At 47.7% G+C, this 15,040-nt stretch overlaps 1 protein-coding gene across 7 annotated transcripts in view; it reads right to left on the bottom strand.

The window, feature by feature from the left end:
- Nucleotides 1–15,040, bottom strand: part of LOC123765800 (cysteine-rich motor neuron 1 protein) — a 141,731-nt gene that overhangs the window by 116,539 nt on the left and 10,152 nt on the right. For all 7 annotated transcript variants that reach the window (XM_045754558.2, XM_069337130.1, XM_045754560.2 and 4 more), the window contains exon 2: nt 7,079–7,554. In XM_045754558.2, the coding sequence (XP_045610514.1) occupies nt 7,079–7,208 (130 nt within the window). In that variant the 5' untranslated portion in view covers nt 7,209–7,554. The remainder of the gene's footprint in view (nt 1–7,078; nt 7,555–15,040) is intronic.

Genomic DNA, 15,040 nt, shown 5'->3' with positions numbered 1-15,040 from the left:
CACACCACATACCACGCTGCACACACCACATACCACGCTACACACACCACATACCACGCTACACACACCACATACCATGCTGCACACACACCACATACCACGCTGCACACACCACATACCACGCTGCACACACCACATACCACGCTACACACACCACATACCATGCTGCACACACACCACATACCACGCTGCACACACACCACATACCACGCTGCACACACACCACATACCACGCTACACACACCACATACCACGCTGCACACACACCACATACCACGCTACACACACACCACATACCACGCTACACACACCACATACCACGCTACACACACCACATACCACGCTACACACACCACATACCACGCTACACACACCACATACCACGCTACACACACCACATACCACGCTGCACACACCACATACCACGCTGCACACACACCACATACCACGCTACACACACCACATACCATGCTACACACACCACATACCACGCTACACACACCACATACCACGCTACACACACCACATACCACGCTGCACACACCACATACCACGCTGCACACACCACATACCATGCTGCACACTCCACATACCATGCTGCACACACCACATACCACGCTGCACATACCACGCTGCACACACACCACATACCACGCTGCACACACACCACATACCACGCTGCACACTCACCACATACCACGCTGCACACACACCACATACCACGCTACACACACCACATACCACGCTGCACACACACCACATACCACGCTGCACACACACCACATACCACGCTACACACACACCACATACCACGCTACACACATACCATGCTGCACACTCCACATAACCTCGCTGATAAAAGGTCCGCAAACATTGGCGAAAAATAAATGAGCTCAGCTGATTTGGCAGTTTTTAAGGCGGGCTGTGCAACACTGCTGCCCCCCCCCCTTGCCTGCACCACCACCGACGGCAACCACACAACCAAGCGATCCCTGCATAGCTGCAGTCTTATCAACAACCACAGTCATGCACAAGTTGCAAATTGCAAGGGTCCTGCAGTACGTTGATGTACGTCTGGCAACTACGCAGCCTGGCTTGCGCACCCGCCAAGCAGTTGCCGCCAACGTAATCCAAATAATATTTACGTTTTGCAGTGTTAATGGATGACTGGTAACGCCCGTTGGTGAAGTGCGTCATCGGCAGAGAAATGGGTAAGAGAAATGGGGGGGTTAAGAGGGGGAGCAATGGGGGCGGGGGAGAAAAGAATGCAAGGTGGAGGGGATGGCAAGGCGAGCCAGCCCTGACCTTGGCGCCGGTGGGAGCACGGGGGAAGGCACCAACTATTTCAGAATAATAAATATACCTCCCTTGAGGCACACCTTTACTGACCACTCCTTCTGTGAATGAACTATACAATCTGGTAAAGATCACCCCCTGCCCAACCCCATCTCAACCACCTCAGGCTTTTGTTTACTTGATGAACAATGGCGCCGTGGATGGATGCCAGGGCCGCAGGTGCCATCACAGACACCATTATTCTCCACATACACACTCCTCCCACCCTCAAAAACAGCCTACGTCTTCCCGGACTTCCAGAAACTATCACACTGTATCACTCACCTTCAACTTTACCAACCTGGGGGGCACATATGAGCTATATTTAATAGGATTTACAACTAACTTCCCTGTTATCCACATAAGGTAGCACAAGCAAATTTTATTTATACTTTCTCGACAGGAAACGAACGTGTACTCACCTAGTTATTCTTGTGGTGGTTGAGCTCTGGCTCTTTGGTCCCGCCTCTCAACTGTCAATCAACTAATGTACAGGTTCCTGAGCCTACTGGGCTCTGTCATATCTACACTTGAAGCTGTGTATGGAGTCAGCCTCCACCACATCACTGCCTAATGCATTCCACCTGTTAACTACCCTGACAGTGTGAGTGTGTGTACTCGCCTATTTGTGCTTGCGGGGGTTGAGCTCTGGCTCTTAGGTCCCGCCTCTCAACTGTCAATCAACTAATGAACAGGTTCCTGAGCCTATTGGGCTCTATCATATCTACACTTAAAACTGTGTATGGAGTCAGCCTCCACCACAACACTTCCTAATGCATTCCATTTGTCAACCACTCTGACACTTAAAAAATTCTTTCTAACGTCTCTATGGGTCATTTGGGCAGTCAATTTCCACCTGTGTCCCCTAGTGCGTGTGCCCCTTGTGTTAAAAAGTCTGTCTTTATCCACCCTATTAATTCATCTGAGAATCTTGTATGTGGTGATCATGTTCCCTCTAACTCTTCTGTCTCCCTGTGACGTGAGGTTTAATTCCCGTAGTCTCTCCTCGTAGCTCATACCTCTCAGCTCGGGTACTAGTCTGGTGGCAAACCTTTGAACCTTTTCCAGTTTAGTCTTATGCTTGACTAGATATGGACTCCATGCAGGGGCTGCATACTCCAGGATTGGTCTGACATATGTGGTATACAATGTTCTGAAATATTCCTTACACCAGTTTCTAAAAGCCGTTCTTATGTTAGCCAACCTGACATATGCCGCTGATGTTATCCTCCTGCCTATAGATTTATCCAATACTTGACTTGTAAATCATTCCTTCTGAAGATGTATTAATATACGAAAGTACTTAAGGAAATTCCTGTTTCAATTCTTCCTCCGTGGTCTGACACTGTCACACATTTCATCACGTGTTAATTTTCGTGATTTACACACATACATACATATATACACAAACTGAAAACTCCACACGCAAGAAGGATTCGAACCCACAGCCAGGATAGTATGGTACGTGGTGTGCATGCACCTCCCCTCCCCCCTGGGTGCAAACTCCCAGGAGTACTTGTAGCCAAGAAAGATTAATTTACACTTCCTCCACAAGAAACAATTGTTTTTATTTATAAACAATCAAACAATTACAACAGTTAATATAAATAAAAAGTATACTAAAGAGAATTTTATATATGAAAAGTTTTAATAATAAATTCAAAATATAAATTATTAATCACGATAATGTTAAAATCCCCTAGGCCTAAAGAGGACATTTACGTTCGAATATAAAAGTGTTACGATCCAATAGTGTTGGAACCTAACTGATGTAACCCTAACACATCTTCAACACCTTAAACTAGGCTTTCACTATAGTATTTATTACATACACGAGCCGTGTTCAAAACTCCAGGCGTGACACCATTAGGCTATACGTATACATACATACATACATTACATACCTAGTGTATATGCACTACAGTTCATGACTGAACTAGACATTGAAATTGAAATTGAAATAAGTTTATTGAGGTAAAATACACACAAAGGGATGAGGTAGCTCAAGCTATTCTCACCCCGTTCAGTACATCGTGTTAATACATACATAGACACACATCACAAACAATAAACATATTACCAAACATTCTGAGAGGTAAACATATACATTTCCTCCTTCACAAGTAGTATGGTATCAGACGTACACACAAATACTTTTATGACCGAACTAGACATTGAGTGTCAATACCTAGCTCTTGAACTTGGGGGTGACAGCTGACTTACTATACATAGTTATGGATACACACACCTCAACATGTTAACTACGCTTGCCGAGACCTCCGGCGCCAGACGCACGCACGACAACCAACGAACGAACGAACGAACGAACGAACGAACGAACGAACGGAGAGAGACAGAGAGAGACAGAGAGAGACAGACAGACAGACAGACAGAAAGCAACGTACAGTTCCCACCATACTGTTAATTATAATAAGTAATGTCCAGTTTATTACCATGGTCACACTCCCAGCAACACAGCTCCTGCAATATCGCAATGTTATGGCGCGGTAATCAAATGAAATGTTGACAAACCCTAATTTTTGGCCGACCCCAGCTGTAGGCTGTTCGTTCCAGCGGGGGTCTGGGAACACTGACGTCACACACCTCGTCCTCACCATATTTTAACACATTTTAACTCATATTTTCGTCACAAAAGGTTAGCTTAGGATAGAATAGGATAGGCTGGGTTAGACTTGTTAAAGGGAAGCGCTAACGTAGGTGTCAGGGAAGGATTCAATGCAACATTTCCACAGTTAAACTGTGGAAAGTTTATACAACATACAACTGTTTTCCACAGTTGTATGTGGCGTAATCCCCCGTTCTCCTACCTCAGCACACACTACGCAAGCATTATGCTGTAACAGCTTTTACCATGTTAAAGGTAAAACTAACCTTGTAGGTACATTGTGTTGGGATGGAAGGCTTCAAATTAGGCTTGCTTATGTCTGACTACGGCACTGTGAATATCTGGTTAAGTTTAGTTGGTTCATCATTACCTCTCATGCTTGTCAGTCCGCAGACTGAGGATTTTGAGAGTTTGTCGTTGTCACGTCAAATAGTTTTGCTCTCCATGTACGACTCTCTTCCTTTGTCAGTGAGAGAGAGAGAGAGAGAGAGAGAGAGAGAGAGAGAGAGAGAGAGAGAGAGAGAGAGAGAGAGAGAGAGAGAATGTGTGAATGTGTGTAAATGTGTGAGTGTGTGTGTGTACTTACCTAATTGCGTGTGTGTGTGTGTGTGTGTGTGTGTGTGTGTGTGTGTGTGTGTGTGTGTGTGTGTGTGTGTGTGTGTGTGTGTGTGTGTGTGGGTGTGTGTGTGTGTGTGTGTGTGTGTGTGTCTTCCCTCAGAGGTTGGATGGTAATGGTTTTTAATTCTTTCAATGAGGCCAAGTTAACCACCGCCCTAGCCAGACAGGCCTACTACAGCCGCCCCTCTTCCCCCCAACAATTAGTGCGGGTACTCTAGGCTTACTGGGCGTCACAATACCATAGAGTAACATTACTCGACCTCCGTTTAGAGCATGTAGGTTTTATAGAAATAATATTTGCACAAAGTCTGTCAGTGTCAGGTTAAACAACTGGCTGACCTCCACACAAGCAGAACTAGCAGCATTACATTTAGCAACCAGCACATTAAAAAATATTGGAGGAGGAATAATATTCTGCGATTCAAAGTCTGCTCTTCAAGCAATCGAAAACTTCTCTTGGAAGATCGACAGCAAGAACCTCATACTCCCAATTATAAATGACCTAATTGATGCACAGAGTAAAGGGTCTCGAATCTCCTTTGTATGGATACCTTCACACATAAATATAACCCATCATAATGAGACAGACATTGCAGCCAAATTAGCGTGTAATAAGTTTGAAGTTGAATTAGATCTAGGTATCCCCATCTCTGCTGTCAAAACTGTATTGGTCCAAACATTCAGATCTGATAGGAAAGAACTTACTGACTCCCAACGATCTGAAAGTACTAGTATAAAAAGCTATGATTTGTTCAGATCTGAAACCTACATCTATGGGCAGCACAAAACGTCCACTAGACTGTGCGACACAGTGGTTGCAAGGATCAGGTTGGGTTACCGTTACCTGTGGCAGGTGGCTGCAGGTGACGGGTCTCCCAATCCTGAGCACTCCAGTTGCAAACTCTGTGAGCAGGAACTGCGGCATGATCTCCCGCACTACATCACTGAATGCCCAGTTATTAGACCTTCCAGACCAGTTGGCATGAGGTACCTGGAGCTTTGCAATTACTTTATTCACTCTCGTATTCTTGAAGATATTCTCACAGTATACCCAAAATTTGCCAGTGCAGGCTACTGAACATATGGCCCTGTATGACTAACCATCCTGCGAGATGGGGACTTGTATTACCACTGCTACCTTATTCAATCTTGTGTTGTTGATATCCTCAAAATGCATCCGGAGTCTGCCAGTGCAGACCGCTTATCACATGCCTCTGTATGACTAACCATCCTGTGTGATGGGGATTTTATAGCATCACCTAGTTAGCTTTTTTGACACACTGTACTCCACTTCATATAGTCTAGGGTAGCTGCACTAATGCAGATGTACCTCATAACTTAATAAAAAAAAAAAATAGAGCGAAACTCGCCCACAAGCAACACGCGGGACTTGCAATCATTTATTTGCGTTACAATATCTAAATTTATTAAAGGCAAACTATTTTGAGGAAATAGGATGGCGTTCGATATCTGTGGCCAAGCCTCGCTAGGATGTAACCTGATGTAGCCAATGGCAGGCGCTATGTGACGTCATGTGCTGGTGATCTTGCCTGGGATTGGGCCAGTTGGGAACTGTTGGTCGTCAGAGGTCATGGGGTGAGGATGTTCGACGGAGGTTATCTTGAGATGATTTCGGGGCTTTAGTGTCCCCGCGGCCCAGTCCTCGACCAAGCCTCCACCCCCAGGAAGCAGCCCGTGACAGCTGACTAACACCCAGGTACCTATTTTACTGCTAGGTAACAGGGGGCATAGGGTGAAAGAAACTCTGCCCATTGTTTCTCGCCGGCGCCTGGGATCGAACCCTGGACCACAGGATCACAAGCCCAGTGTGCTGTCCGCTTGGCCGACCGGCTCCCGGAGCTCTTACGGAGTGGAGTAAGATATATTCGTTCAGTCTTAGTCCATCAATAACAAGAACAATTATACACAAATCCCATTAACATGAGAAAATCAAGGAGAGCGCTTCCTAGTACCCCAGAGCGCAGGTTCGAGTCCTCCTTGTGGCTCCAACTGATTTTCTCAAGAACAATTACCTGAAGAGTACAACTGCCCCCATATGAAAAAAAATCCTCATAAACATGCCTATTGGGCATGTTTATTTGTTTTACTGGGCATTGTTTTATTGTTTTATTTATTACAATAATTACACAGCGGATTTGGAAAATAAGCCACTGTGGTATAGCTGTTAGAGCAGTCATAGCGACACACTATTAATATACGTGTAAGATGCAGACCACACTAGCGTGGATAATCAAATTTGGTTCACTTGGAGCATCGGAGACCTAGCTATGGACTCATTTGCATCTTATATGATAAGGATAATTGGGGGAAATACATTTAGGAAAAAGTTTAACGTCTCAGATAATCCAAATGAATGAAATTATGTATCTCTCGCTCTCACTCACTCTCTCTCTCTCTCTCTCTCTCTCTCTCTCTCTCTCTCGCATGAGAGAGAGAAAATGAGGTGTAGACATGCACGATACTGTAAGGTGTGCTTACCTTTAGGTGCGAGGAGTAGGGCGCTGGGTTTGGGTGCCGGGTCTGGCGTAACATCAGGCGCGGGTGCACCGGCGGGAGTCGCCACGCCCACCCACACGGCCAACACCAGTGCCACGCCCGCACGCCACATCCTCACCGGGCGAAGATGGGCGTGAAGCCTCACTGCACGCCCACCCCGCTATGATGGGTGGTTATCCTCACGCCCACCTTGTTTATGACGGGCGCGTGTTCACACTGCGCGCGCGCACACTTACCGGTGATGGGTTTCAACACTACTCTTACGCCGCACTGTTTACGAAGTTTACCTTGCAGGCGTCTAACTGGTTTACCTCTTGCTTTTAGGTGGTTTTAAGTCTTTGCGCCAGCTGCTTAGTCTAAAATCTACTGTTCACTTCTTTTTGTTGCTTGTTCAATTGTAATGTTCACTTGTATTTAGCTTGTTCATCAGAAGTGTTCACTTGCTTTTCTGTGTTCATCTGAAATGTTGAAACTTCTCATTTAAATTCTTGAGACACTAAACTACGTAACTGGTAATATTGGTAGTGTGTGGTGGTGGTTGTGGTGTTGTAGTGTTGGTGGTGGTGGTGTTGTAGTGTTGTAGTGTTGGTGGTGGTGGTGTGGTGGTGGTGGTTGTAGTGGTGTTGTAGTGGTGGTGGTGGTAGTGTGTGGTGGTGGTTGTGTGGTGTTGTAGTGTTGGTGGTGGTGGTGGTGTTGTAGTGTTGGTTGTGGTGGTGTGGTGGTGGTGGTGTTGTAGTGGTGGTGGTTGTGGTGTTGTAGTGTTGGTGGTGGTGGTGGTGGTGGTGTGGTGGTGGTGGTGGTGGTGGTGTTGTAGTGGTGGTGGTTGTGGTGTTGTAGTGTTGGTGGTGGTGGTGGTGGTGGTGTGGTGGTGGTGGTGGTGGTGGTGTTGTAGTGGTGGTGGTTGTGGTGTTGTAGTGTTGGTGGTGGTGGTGGTGGTGGTGTGGTGGTGGTGGTGGTGGTGGTGGTGGTGTTGTAGTGTTGGTGGTGGTGGTGGTGGTAGTGTGGTGGTGGTGGTGGTGGTGGTGGTGTTGTAGTGTTGGTGGTTGTGGTGTTGTGGTGTTGGTGGTTGTGGTGTTGTAGTGTTGGTGGTGGTGGTGTTGTGGTGGTGTGGTGGTGGTGGTGTTGTACTGTTGGTGGTGGTGGTGTTGTACTGTTGGTGGTGGTGGTGTTGTAGTGTTGGTGGTGGTGGTGTTGTAGTGTTGGTGGTGGTGGTGTTGTAGTGTTGGTGGTGGTGTTGTGGTGGTGTTGTAGTGTTGGTGGTGGTGGTGTTGTAGTGTTGGTGGTGGTGGTGTGGTGGTGTTGTAGTGTTGGTGGTGGTGTTGTAGTGTTGGTGGTGTGGTGGTGGTGTGGTGGTGTTGTAGTGTTGGTGGTGGTGTTGTAGTGATGGTTGTGGTGGTGGTTGTGGTGGTGGTTGTGGTGTTGGTGGTGGTTGTGGTGTTGTAGTGTTGGTGTTGGTGGTGGTGGTGGTGTTGTAGTGATGGTTGTGGTTGTGGTGTTGGTGGTGGTTGTGGTGTTGTAGTGTTGGTGGTGGTGGTGGTGGTGGTGGTGGTGGTGGTGTGGTGGTGGTGGTGGTGTGGTGGTGGTGGTGGTGGTGGTGGTGGTGGTGTTGTAGTGGTGGTGGTTGTGGTGGTGTTGTAGTGATGGTGGTGGTGGTGTTGTAGTGATGGTGGTGTGGTGGTGGTGGTTGTGGTGTGGTGGTGGTGGTTGTGGTGTGGTGGTGGTGTTGTAGTGATGGTGGTGTTGTGGTGGTGGTGTGGTGGTAGTGATGGTGGTGTGGTGGTGGTGATGGTGATGGTGATGGTGGTGGTGGTGGTGGTGTTGTTGTTGTGGTGATGTTGTTATGGTGGTGGTGGTGGTGGTGTTGTGGTGGTGGGGATGGTGGCAGTGGTAAAAGTGATGGTTGTGGTGGTTGATTAGAGTCGACAGGGTTACCCTCATTACCACAGAGGACGGGTACATCTCACTGAACCAGCATATAATCTCAGAGGGACCCCGGTTCAATCCCCTGCAGCACAGAAGCGGTTAGGCACGTTTCCTTTTAACTGATACTGCCGTTCATTACGTAGTATATAGTTACCAGGGGGATTAGGCAACTGTTATTGGTAGTTGGCAACCCCCTTCAAATCAACCTATAGACTACCCCCTTCAAATCAACCTATAGGCTACCCCTTTTAAACGAACCTATAGACTATCCCTTTTAAATCAACCTATAGGCTACCCTTTTTAGATCAACCTATAGGCTACCCCTTCAAATCAACCTATAGGCTACCCCTTTTAAATCAACCTATAGACTACCCCCTTCAAATCAACCTATAGGCTACCCCTTTTAAATCAACCTATAGGCTACCCCTTTTAAATCAACCTATAGACTACCCCTTTCAAATCAACCTATAGGCTACACCCTGTGGAAAATTCCACTCACCATATCCTTATTATTTAAGGAATGAATTATTCCATATATTTATTAATTTTTTGAGATATATACAAGAGTTGTTACATTCTTGTACAGCCACTAGTATCACGCTTAACGTGATATTTCAGAATATCAGATTGATTATATATTGATCATATCTACTGTATCTACATCAGCTTCCTTCATGACCATTGGTCAAGTAGACTATTGGGCTTAATGCCTATATATTCCAGATGTGATCACAAGAATCTTAGAAGTTTCCATATAATCAAAAAAAATTATTGGAACCAAAGTTATCGGTTCCAGTGTTGTAATTTCAAAATGCTTAATATAGAATAAAAGGTACTATCAAGTACTGTTAATAATCTTTAAATCTACTAAGTAATCATGTGATACAAGTGTCACAATCAGTCTAAATAATGAAAATAATCAATTTATAATCATTGCCGGCACCTGGACTGAAGCCGACGGTGGGGCAGAATGGCCAGGCGCCAGATTCACGAAGCAGGTTACGCAAGCACTTGAACGTGTACATCTTTCCTAATCTTTGACGGCTTTAGTTACATTTATTAAATAGTTTACAAGCATGAAAACTTGCCAATCAACTTTTGTTATTGTTATAAACAGCCTCCTGGTGCTTTGGAGCTCATTAACTGTTTAATAATTGGAACCAAAGCCGCCAAAGATTGAGAAAAGATGTACATGTTCGTAAGTGCTTTCGTGAATCTGGCCCCAGGTACCTGGCAGCCTCGTGTTTACATCCAGGAGTGCTCTCGTGTGTAAGGCTGGCGAGACTTTCAGCAAGATATATACACACAAACTACTGATAACCCATCAGTGATAGCTCCCTGAATACTGGGAGAGTGTTTGCACCGTATGAAGGGAGGAATTCCTGGTACATATCAGAAAAATCAAGAGTGTGGTGGGGCCACGGGCCTGGGAGCCCCCACCACCGCATCATCTACCAAGTGAGACACAACAACGTGCACTCCATATCTGAGCAAGCAACTGGACTCATTTACAGCAACGCTGTGTCATCAAATCAACAACATCGAGCTGCCATTTCATCATTAAAATACAGCGTCTGGTCTCAGCAAGAGGGCCATCATCTGGCTACTGTCAGATAGGATCCGGTTCTCAATTCAGGATAAGTTATTATTGGTTTTAGAGCGTAGATTGGCTAATTAGCATGCTTTATTACATTAATACAGCCATATATATATATATATATATATATATATATATATATATATATATATATATATATATATATATTGAGTCGTTAGGCAGCGAGGCAACGCCTCATCATCAGTACGTTCTGACCTACTCATGCACTGAGCTTATATCGCTGAACATTTATATCTTGTGTATATAATTCTTTACTATAACTTATCATACATTTAATTTAGCCTTATCCATTACCTTAATTTATCAAGGTAGTTTATTTTATTGCATATAACAATTTGTGTATGCAAATTTACATACAGCCTGTGACCAACAGCAGAGATATTCCTCCTAGGAGTAGGCTAGAGAGTGTATAGTTCAGATCCTACATCATGAACCCTACCAGTGCTTGCAGTCACTGTTTTATCCTAGCCTTGTAAATTACAAGTTAAATGTGAGGGTATACCCGTAGGTATACTGTTCAACAGTTTACGAGCCAGATCAAGCCTTTAAGGCCCTTACCAGCTACAGCACGTTACCATTGGTCACAGTGGAGTGGACTTACAATCCAGCATAGGAACCTTGTACGCAGCATAAGAGCTTTTTGTGTCGTACTTCATTAGCAATTACAATTATTATTTAATTTTAAATTCATGGTTCTAATAACCACATTTTTGGTCCTGTGTAATTCTTCTCTCCATCAATAATCCTGGCATATACCCCCACAATCCCTTCAAATCAACCTATAAGCTACCCCATTCAAATCAACCTATAGGCTACCCCTTCAAATCAACCTATAGGCTACCCCTTCAAATCAACCTATAGGCTACCCCTTCAAATCAACCTATAGGCTACCCCTTCAAATCAACCTATAGGCTACCCCTTCAAATCAACCTATAGGCTACCCCTTCAAATCAACCTATAGGCTACCCCTTCAAATCAACCTATAGGCTACCCCTTCAAATCAACCTATAGGCTACCCCTTCAAATCAACCTATAGGCTACCCCTTCAAATCAACCTATAGGCTACCCCTTCAAATCAACCTATAGGCTACCCCTTCAAATCAACCTATAGGCTACCCCTTCAAATCAACCTATAGGCTACCCCTTCAAATCAACCTATAGGCTACCCCTTCAAATCAACCCATTCCCAACTTCAAATCAACAAAAAAAAATATTACGTGAAAACTCAATTAGCGTTCATCACGACAGACACCATTAACTTTCAATAGAGTAAATATATAGACGAATAAAAATGGACGAACGGGCATAACAATGTGGATATAACACTTTAAATATATATTACAAAATACATCAGGAAATGTATATTTGAGTTATATTTACAGCCACTAGGACACGTTTCCGTTGTACTCCCAGCACCAGGGGAGACCAAAGGGGCCACCCCAGCACCAGGGGAGACCAAAGGGGCCACCCCAGCAACTGGGGAGACCAAAGGGGCCACCCCAGCACCAGGGGAGAGACCAAAGGGGCCACCCCAGCACCAGGGGAGAGACCAAAGGGGCCACCCCAGCACCAGGGGAGACCAAAGGGGCCACCCCAGCACCAGGGGAGAGACCAGAGGGGCCACCCCAGCACCAGGGGAGACCAAAGGGGCCACCCCAGCACCAGGGGAGAGACCAGAGGGGCCACCCCAGCACCAGGGGAGACCAAAGGGGCCACCCCAGCACCAGGGGAGAGACCAGAGGGGCCACCCCAGCACCAGGGGAGACCAAAGGGGCCACCCCAGCACCAGGGGAGAGACCAGAGGGGCCACCCCAGCACCAGGGGAGACCAAAGGGGCCACCCCAGCACCAGGGGAGAGACCAGAGGGGCCACCCCAGCACCAGGGGAGACCAAAGGGGCCACCCCAGCACCAGGGGAGAGACCAGAGGGGCCACCCCAGCACCAGGGGAGACCAAAGGGGCCACCCCAGCACCAGGGGAGACCAAAGGGGCCACCCCAGCACCAGGGGAGAGACCAAAGGGGCCACCCCAGCACCAAGAGACCAAAGGAGCCACCCCAGCACCAGGGGAGAGACCAAAGGAGCCACCCCAGCACCAAGGGAGAGACCAAAGGGGCCACCCCAGCACCAGGGGAGAGACCAAAGGGGCCACCCCAGCACCAAGAGACCAAAGGAGCCACCCCAGCACCAGGGGAGAGACCAAAGGGGCCACCCCAGCACCAGGGGAGAGACCAAAGGGGCCACCCCAGCACCAGGGGAGAGACCAAAGGGGCCACCCCAGCACCAGGCGAGAGACCAGAGGGGCCACCCCAGCACCAGGGGAAAGACCAAAGGGGCCACCCCAGCACCAAGAGAGACCAAAGGGGCCACCCCAGCACCAAGAGAGACCAAAGGGGCCACCCCAGCACCAAGAGAGACCAAAGGGGCCACCCCAGCACCAGGAGAGACCAAAGGGGCCACCCCAGCACCAGGGGAGAGACCAAAGGGGTCAGCCTGACGGGAGCCCGGGACCAAAGAGGTCAACCAGTGACGGTGGCAGGGCGCGGGAATGATAATGCCACGACGACGCGCAGGACTGGTTGGTCAACCCTGCCATTCACCCGTGAATGGCCATCTGCCAGCACCATCATCTCTTGACTGGTCCACTGGCATACTCTCCCCTGCCCTTGACCGCTTCTTGTCATCCTTAAACATCTTCCCTCCCTCCCTATCACTTACCCCGATCTCCCACACCCCCTCCCTCCCTTCCCTCTCCGTGCCCCTTGCATTACCCATCACTTCCCGCCATAACTAGGGCGGGTCTACACTGTAGATCAACAGTACTCTTCACTGCACGCGGGCTCACCATAGACCGTGCTACTTGGAACTTTTTGTTCCAGGTAGCGAATCTTGAACATGTTTACTGTAGCGTTACCTCACATGTCCTTCACTCTACCAACTAATTAGTGTTCTACTTATTGTATAGTGTATACTTATGTGGTACTGGTTTACATGTATACCTGTGTGGTACTGGGTTACATGTATACCTGTGTTACTGGGTTATATGTACACCTGTGGTACTGGTTTACATGTATACCTGTGTAGTACTGGGTTACATGTATACCTGTTACAGGGTTATATGTATACCTGTGTGGTACTGGGTTACATGTATACATGTGTGGTACTGGGTTACATGTATACCTGTGTTACAGGGTTACATGTATACCTGTGTGGTACCAAGGGATAGGCTCCATAGGTCACCATCACCAAGGGATAGGCCCCATAGGTCATCATCAAGGGATAGGCTCCATAGGTCACCACCACCAAGGGATAGGCTCCATAGGTCACCACCACCAAGGGATAGGCTCCATAGGTCACCACCACCAAGGGATAGGCTCCATAGGTCACCATCACCAAGGGATAGGCCCCATAGGTCATCATCAAGGGATAGGCTCCATAGGTCACCACCACCAAGGGATAGGCTCCATAGGTCACCACCACCAAGGGATAGGCTCCATAGGGCACCATGACCAAGGGATAGGCTCCATAGCTCACCACGACCAAGGGATAGACTCCATAGCTCACCACGACCAAGGGATAGACTCCATAGGTCATCATCACCAAGGGATAGGCTCCATAGGGCACCATGACCAAGGGATAGGCTCCATAGGGCACCATGACCAAGGGATAGGCTCCATAGGGCACCATGACCAAGGGATAGGCTCCATAGGGCACCATGACCAAGGGATAGGCTCCATAGGGCACCATGACCAAGGGATAGGCTCCATAGGGCACCATGACCAAGGGATAGGCTCCATAGGGCACCATCAAGGGATCGGCCCCATAGGTCACCATCACCAAGGGATAGGCTCCATAGGTCACCATCACCAAGGGATAGGCTCCATAGGTCACCATCACCAAGGGATAGGCTCCATAGGTCACCACCACCAAGGGATAGGCTCCATAGGTCGTCACCACTACCAAGGGATAGGCTTCATAGGTCACCACCACCAAGGGATAGGCTCCATAGATCACCACCACCAAGGGATAGGCCCCATAGGTCACCACCACCAAGGGATAGGCTCCATAGATCACCACCACCAAGGGATAGGCCCCATAGGGCACCATCACCAAGGGATAGGCTCCATAGATCACCACCACCAAGGGATAGGCCCCATAGGTCACCATCACCAAGGGATAGGCTCCATAGGTCACCACCCCAAAGGGATAGGCTCCGTAGGTCACCATCACCAAGGGATAGGCTCCGTAGGTCACCATCACCAAGGGATAGGCTCCATAGGGCACCATTACCAAAGGATAGGCTCCATAGATCACCAAGGGATAGGCCCCATAGGTCACCACCACCAAGGGATAGGCTCCATAGGTCACCACCACCAAGGGATAGGCTCCATAGGTCACCACCACC

The sequence above is a fragment of the Procambarus clarkii genome, chromosome 37, assembly GCF_040958095.1.
Source record: "Procambarus clarkii isolate CNS0578487 chromosome 37, FALCON_Pclarkii_2.0, whole genome shotgun sequence".
Lineage (NCBI taxonomy): Eukaryota > Metazoa > Arthropoda > Malacostraca > Decapoda > Cambaridae > Procambarus > Procambarus clarkii.
Note: the sequence above shows the minus strand (reverse complement) of the source record. Positions and strands in the feature narration are given on the sequence as shown.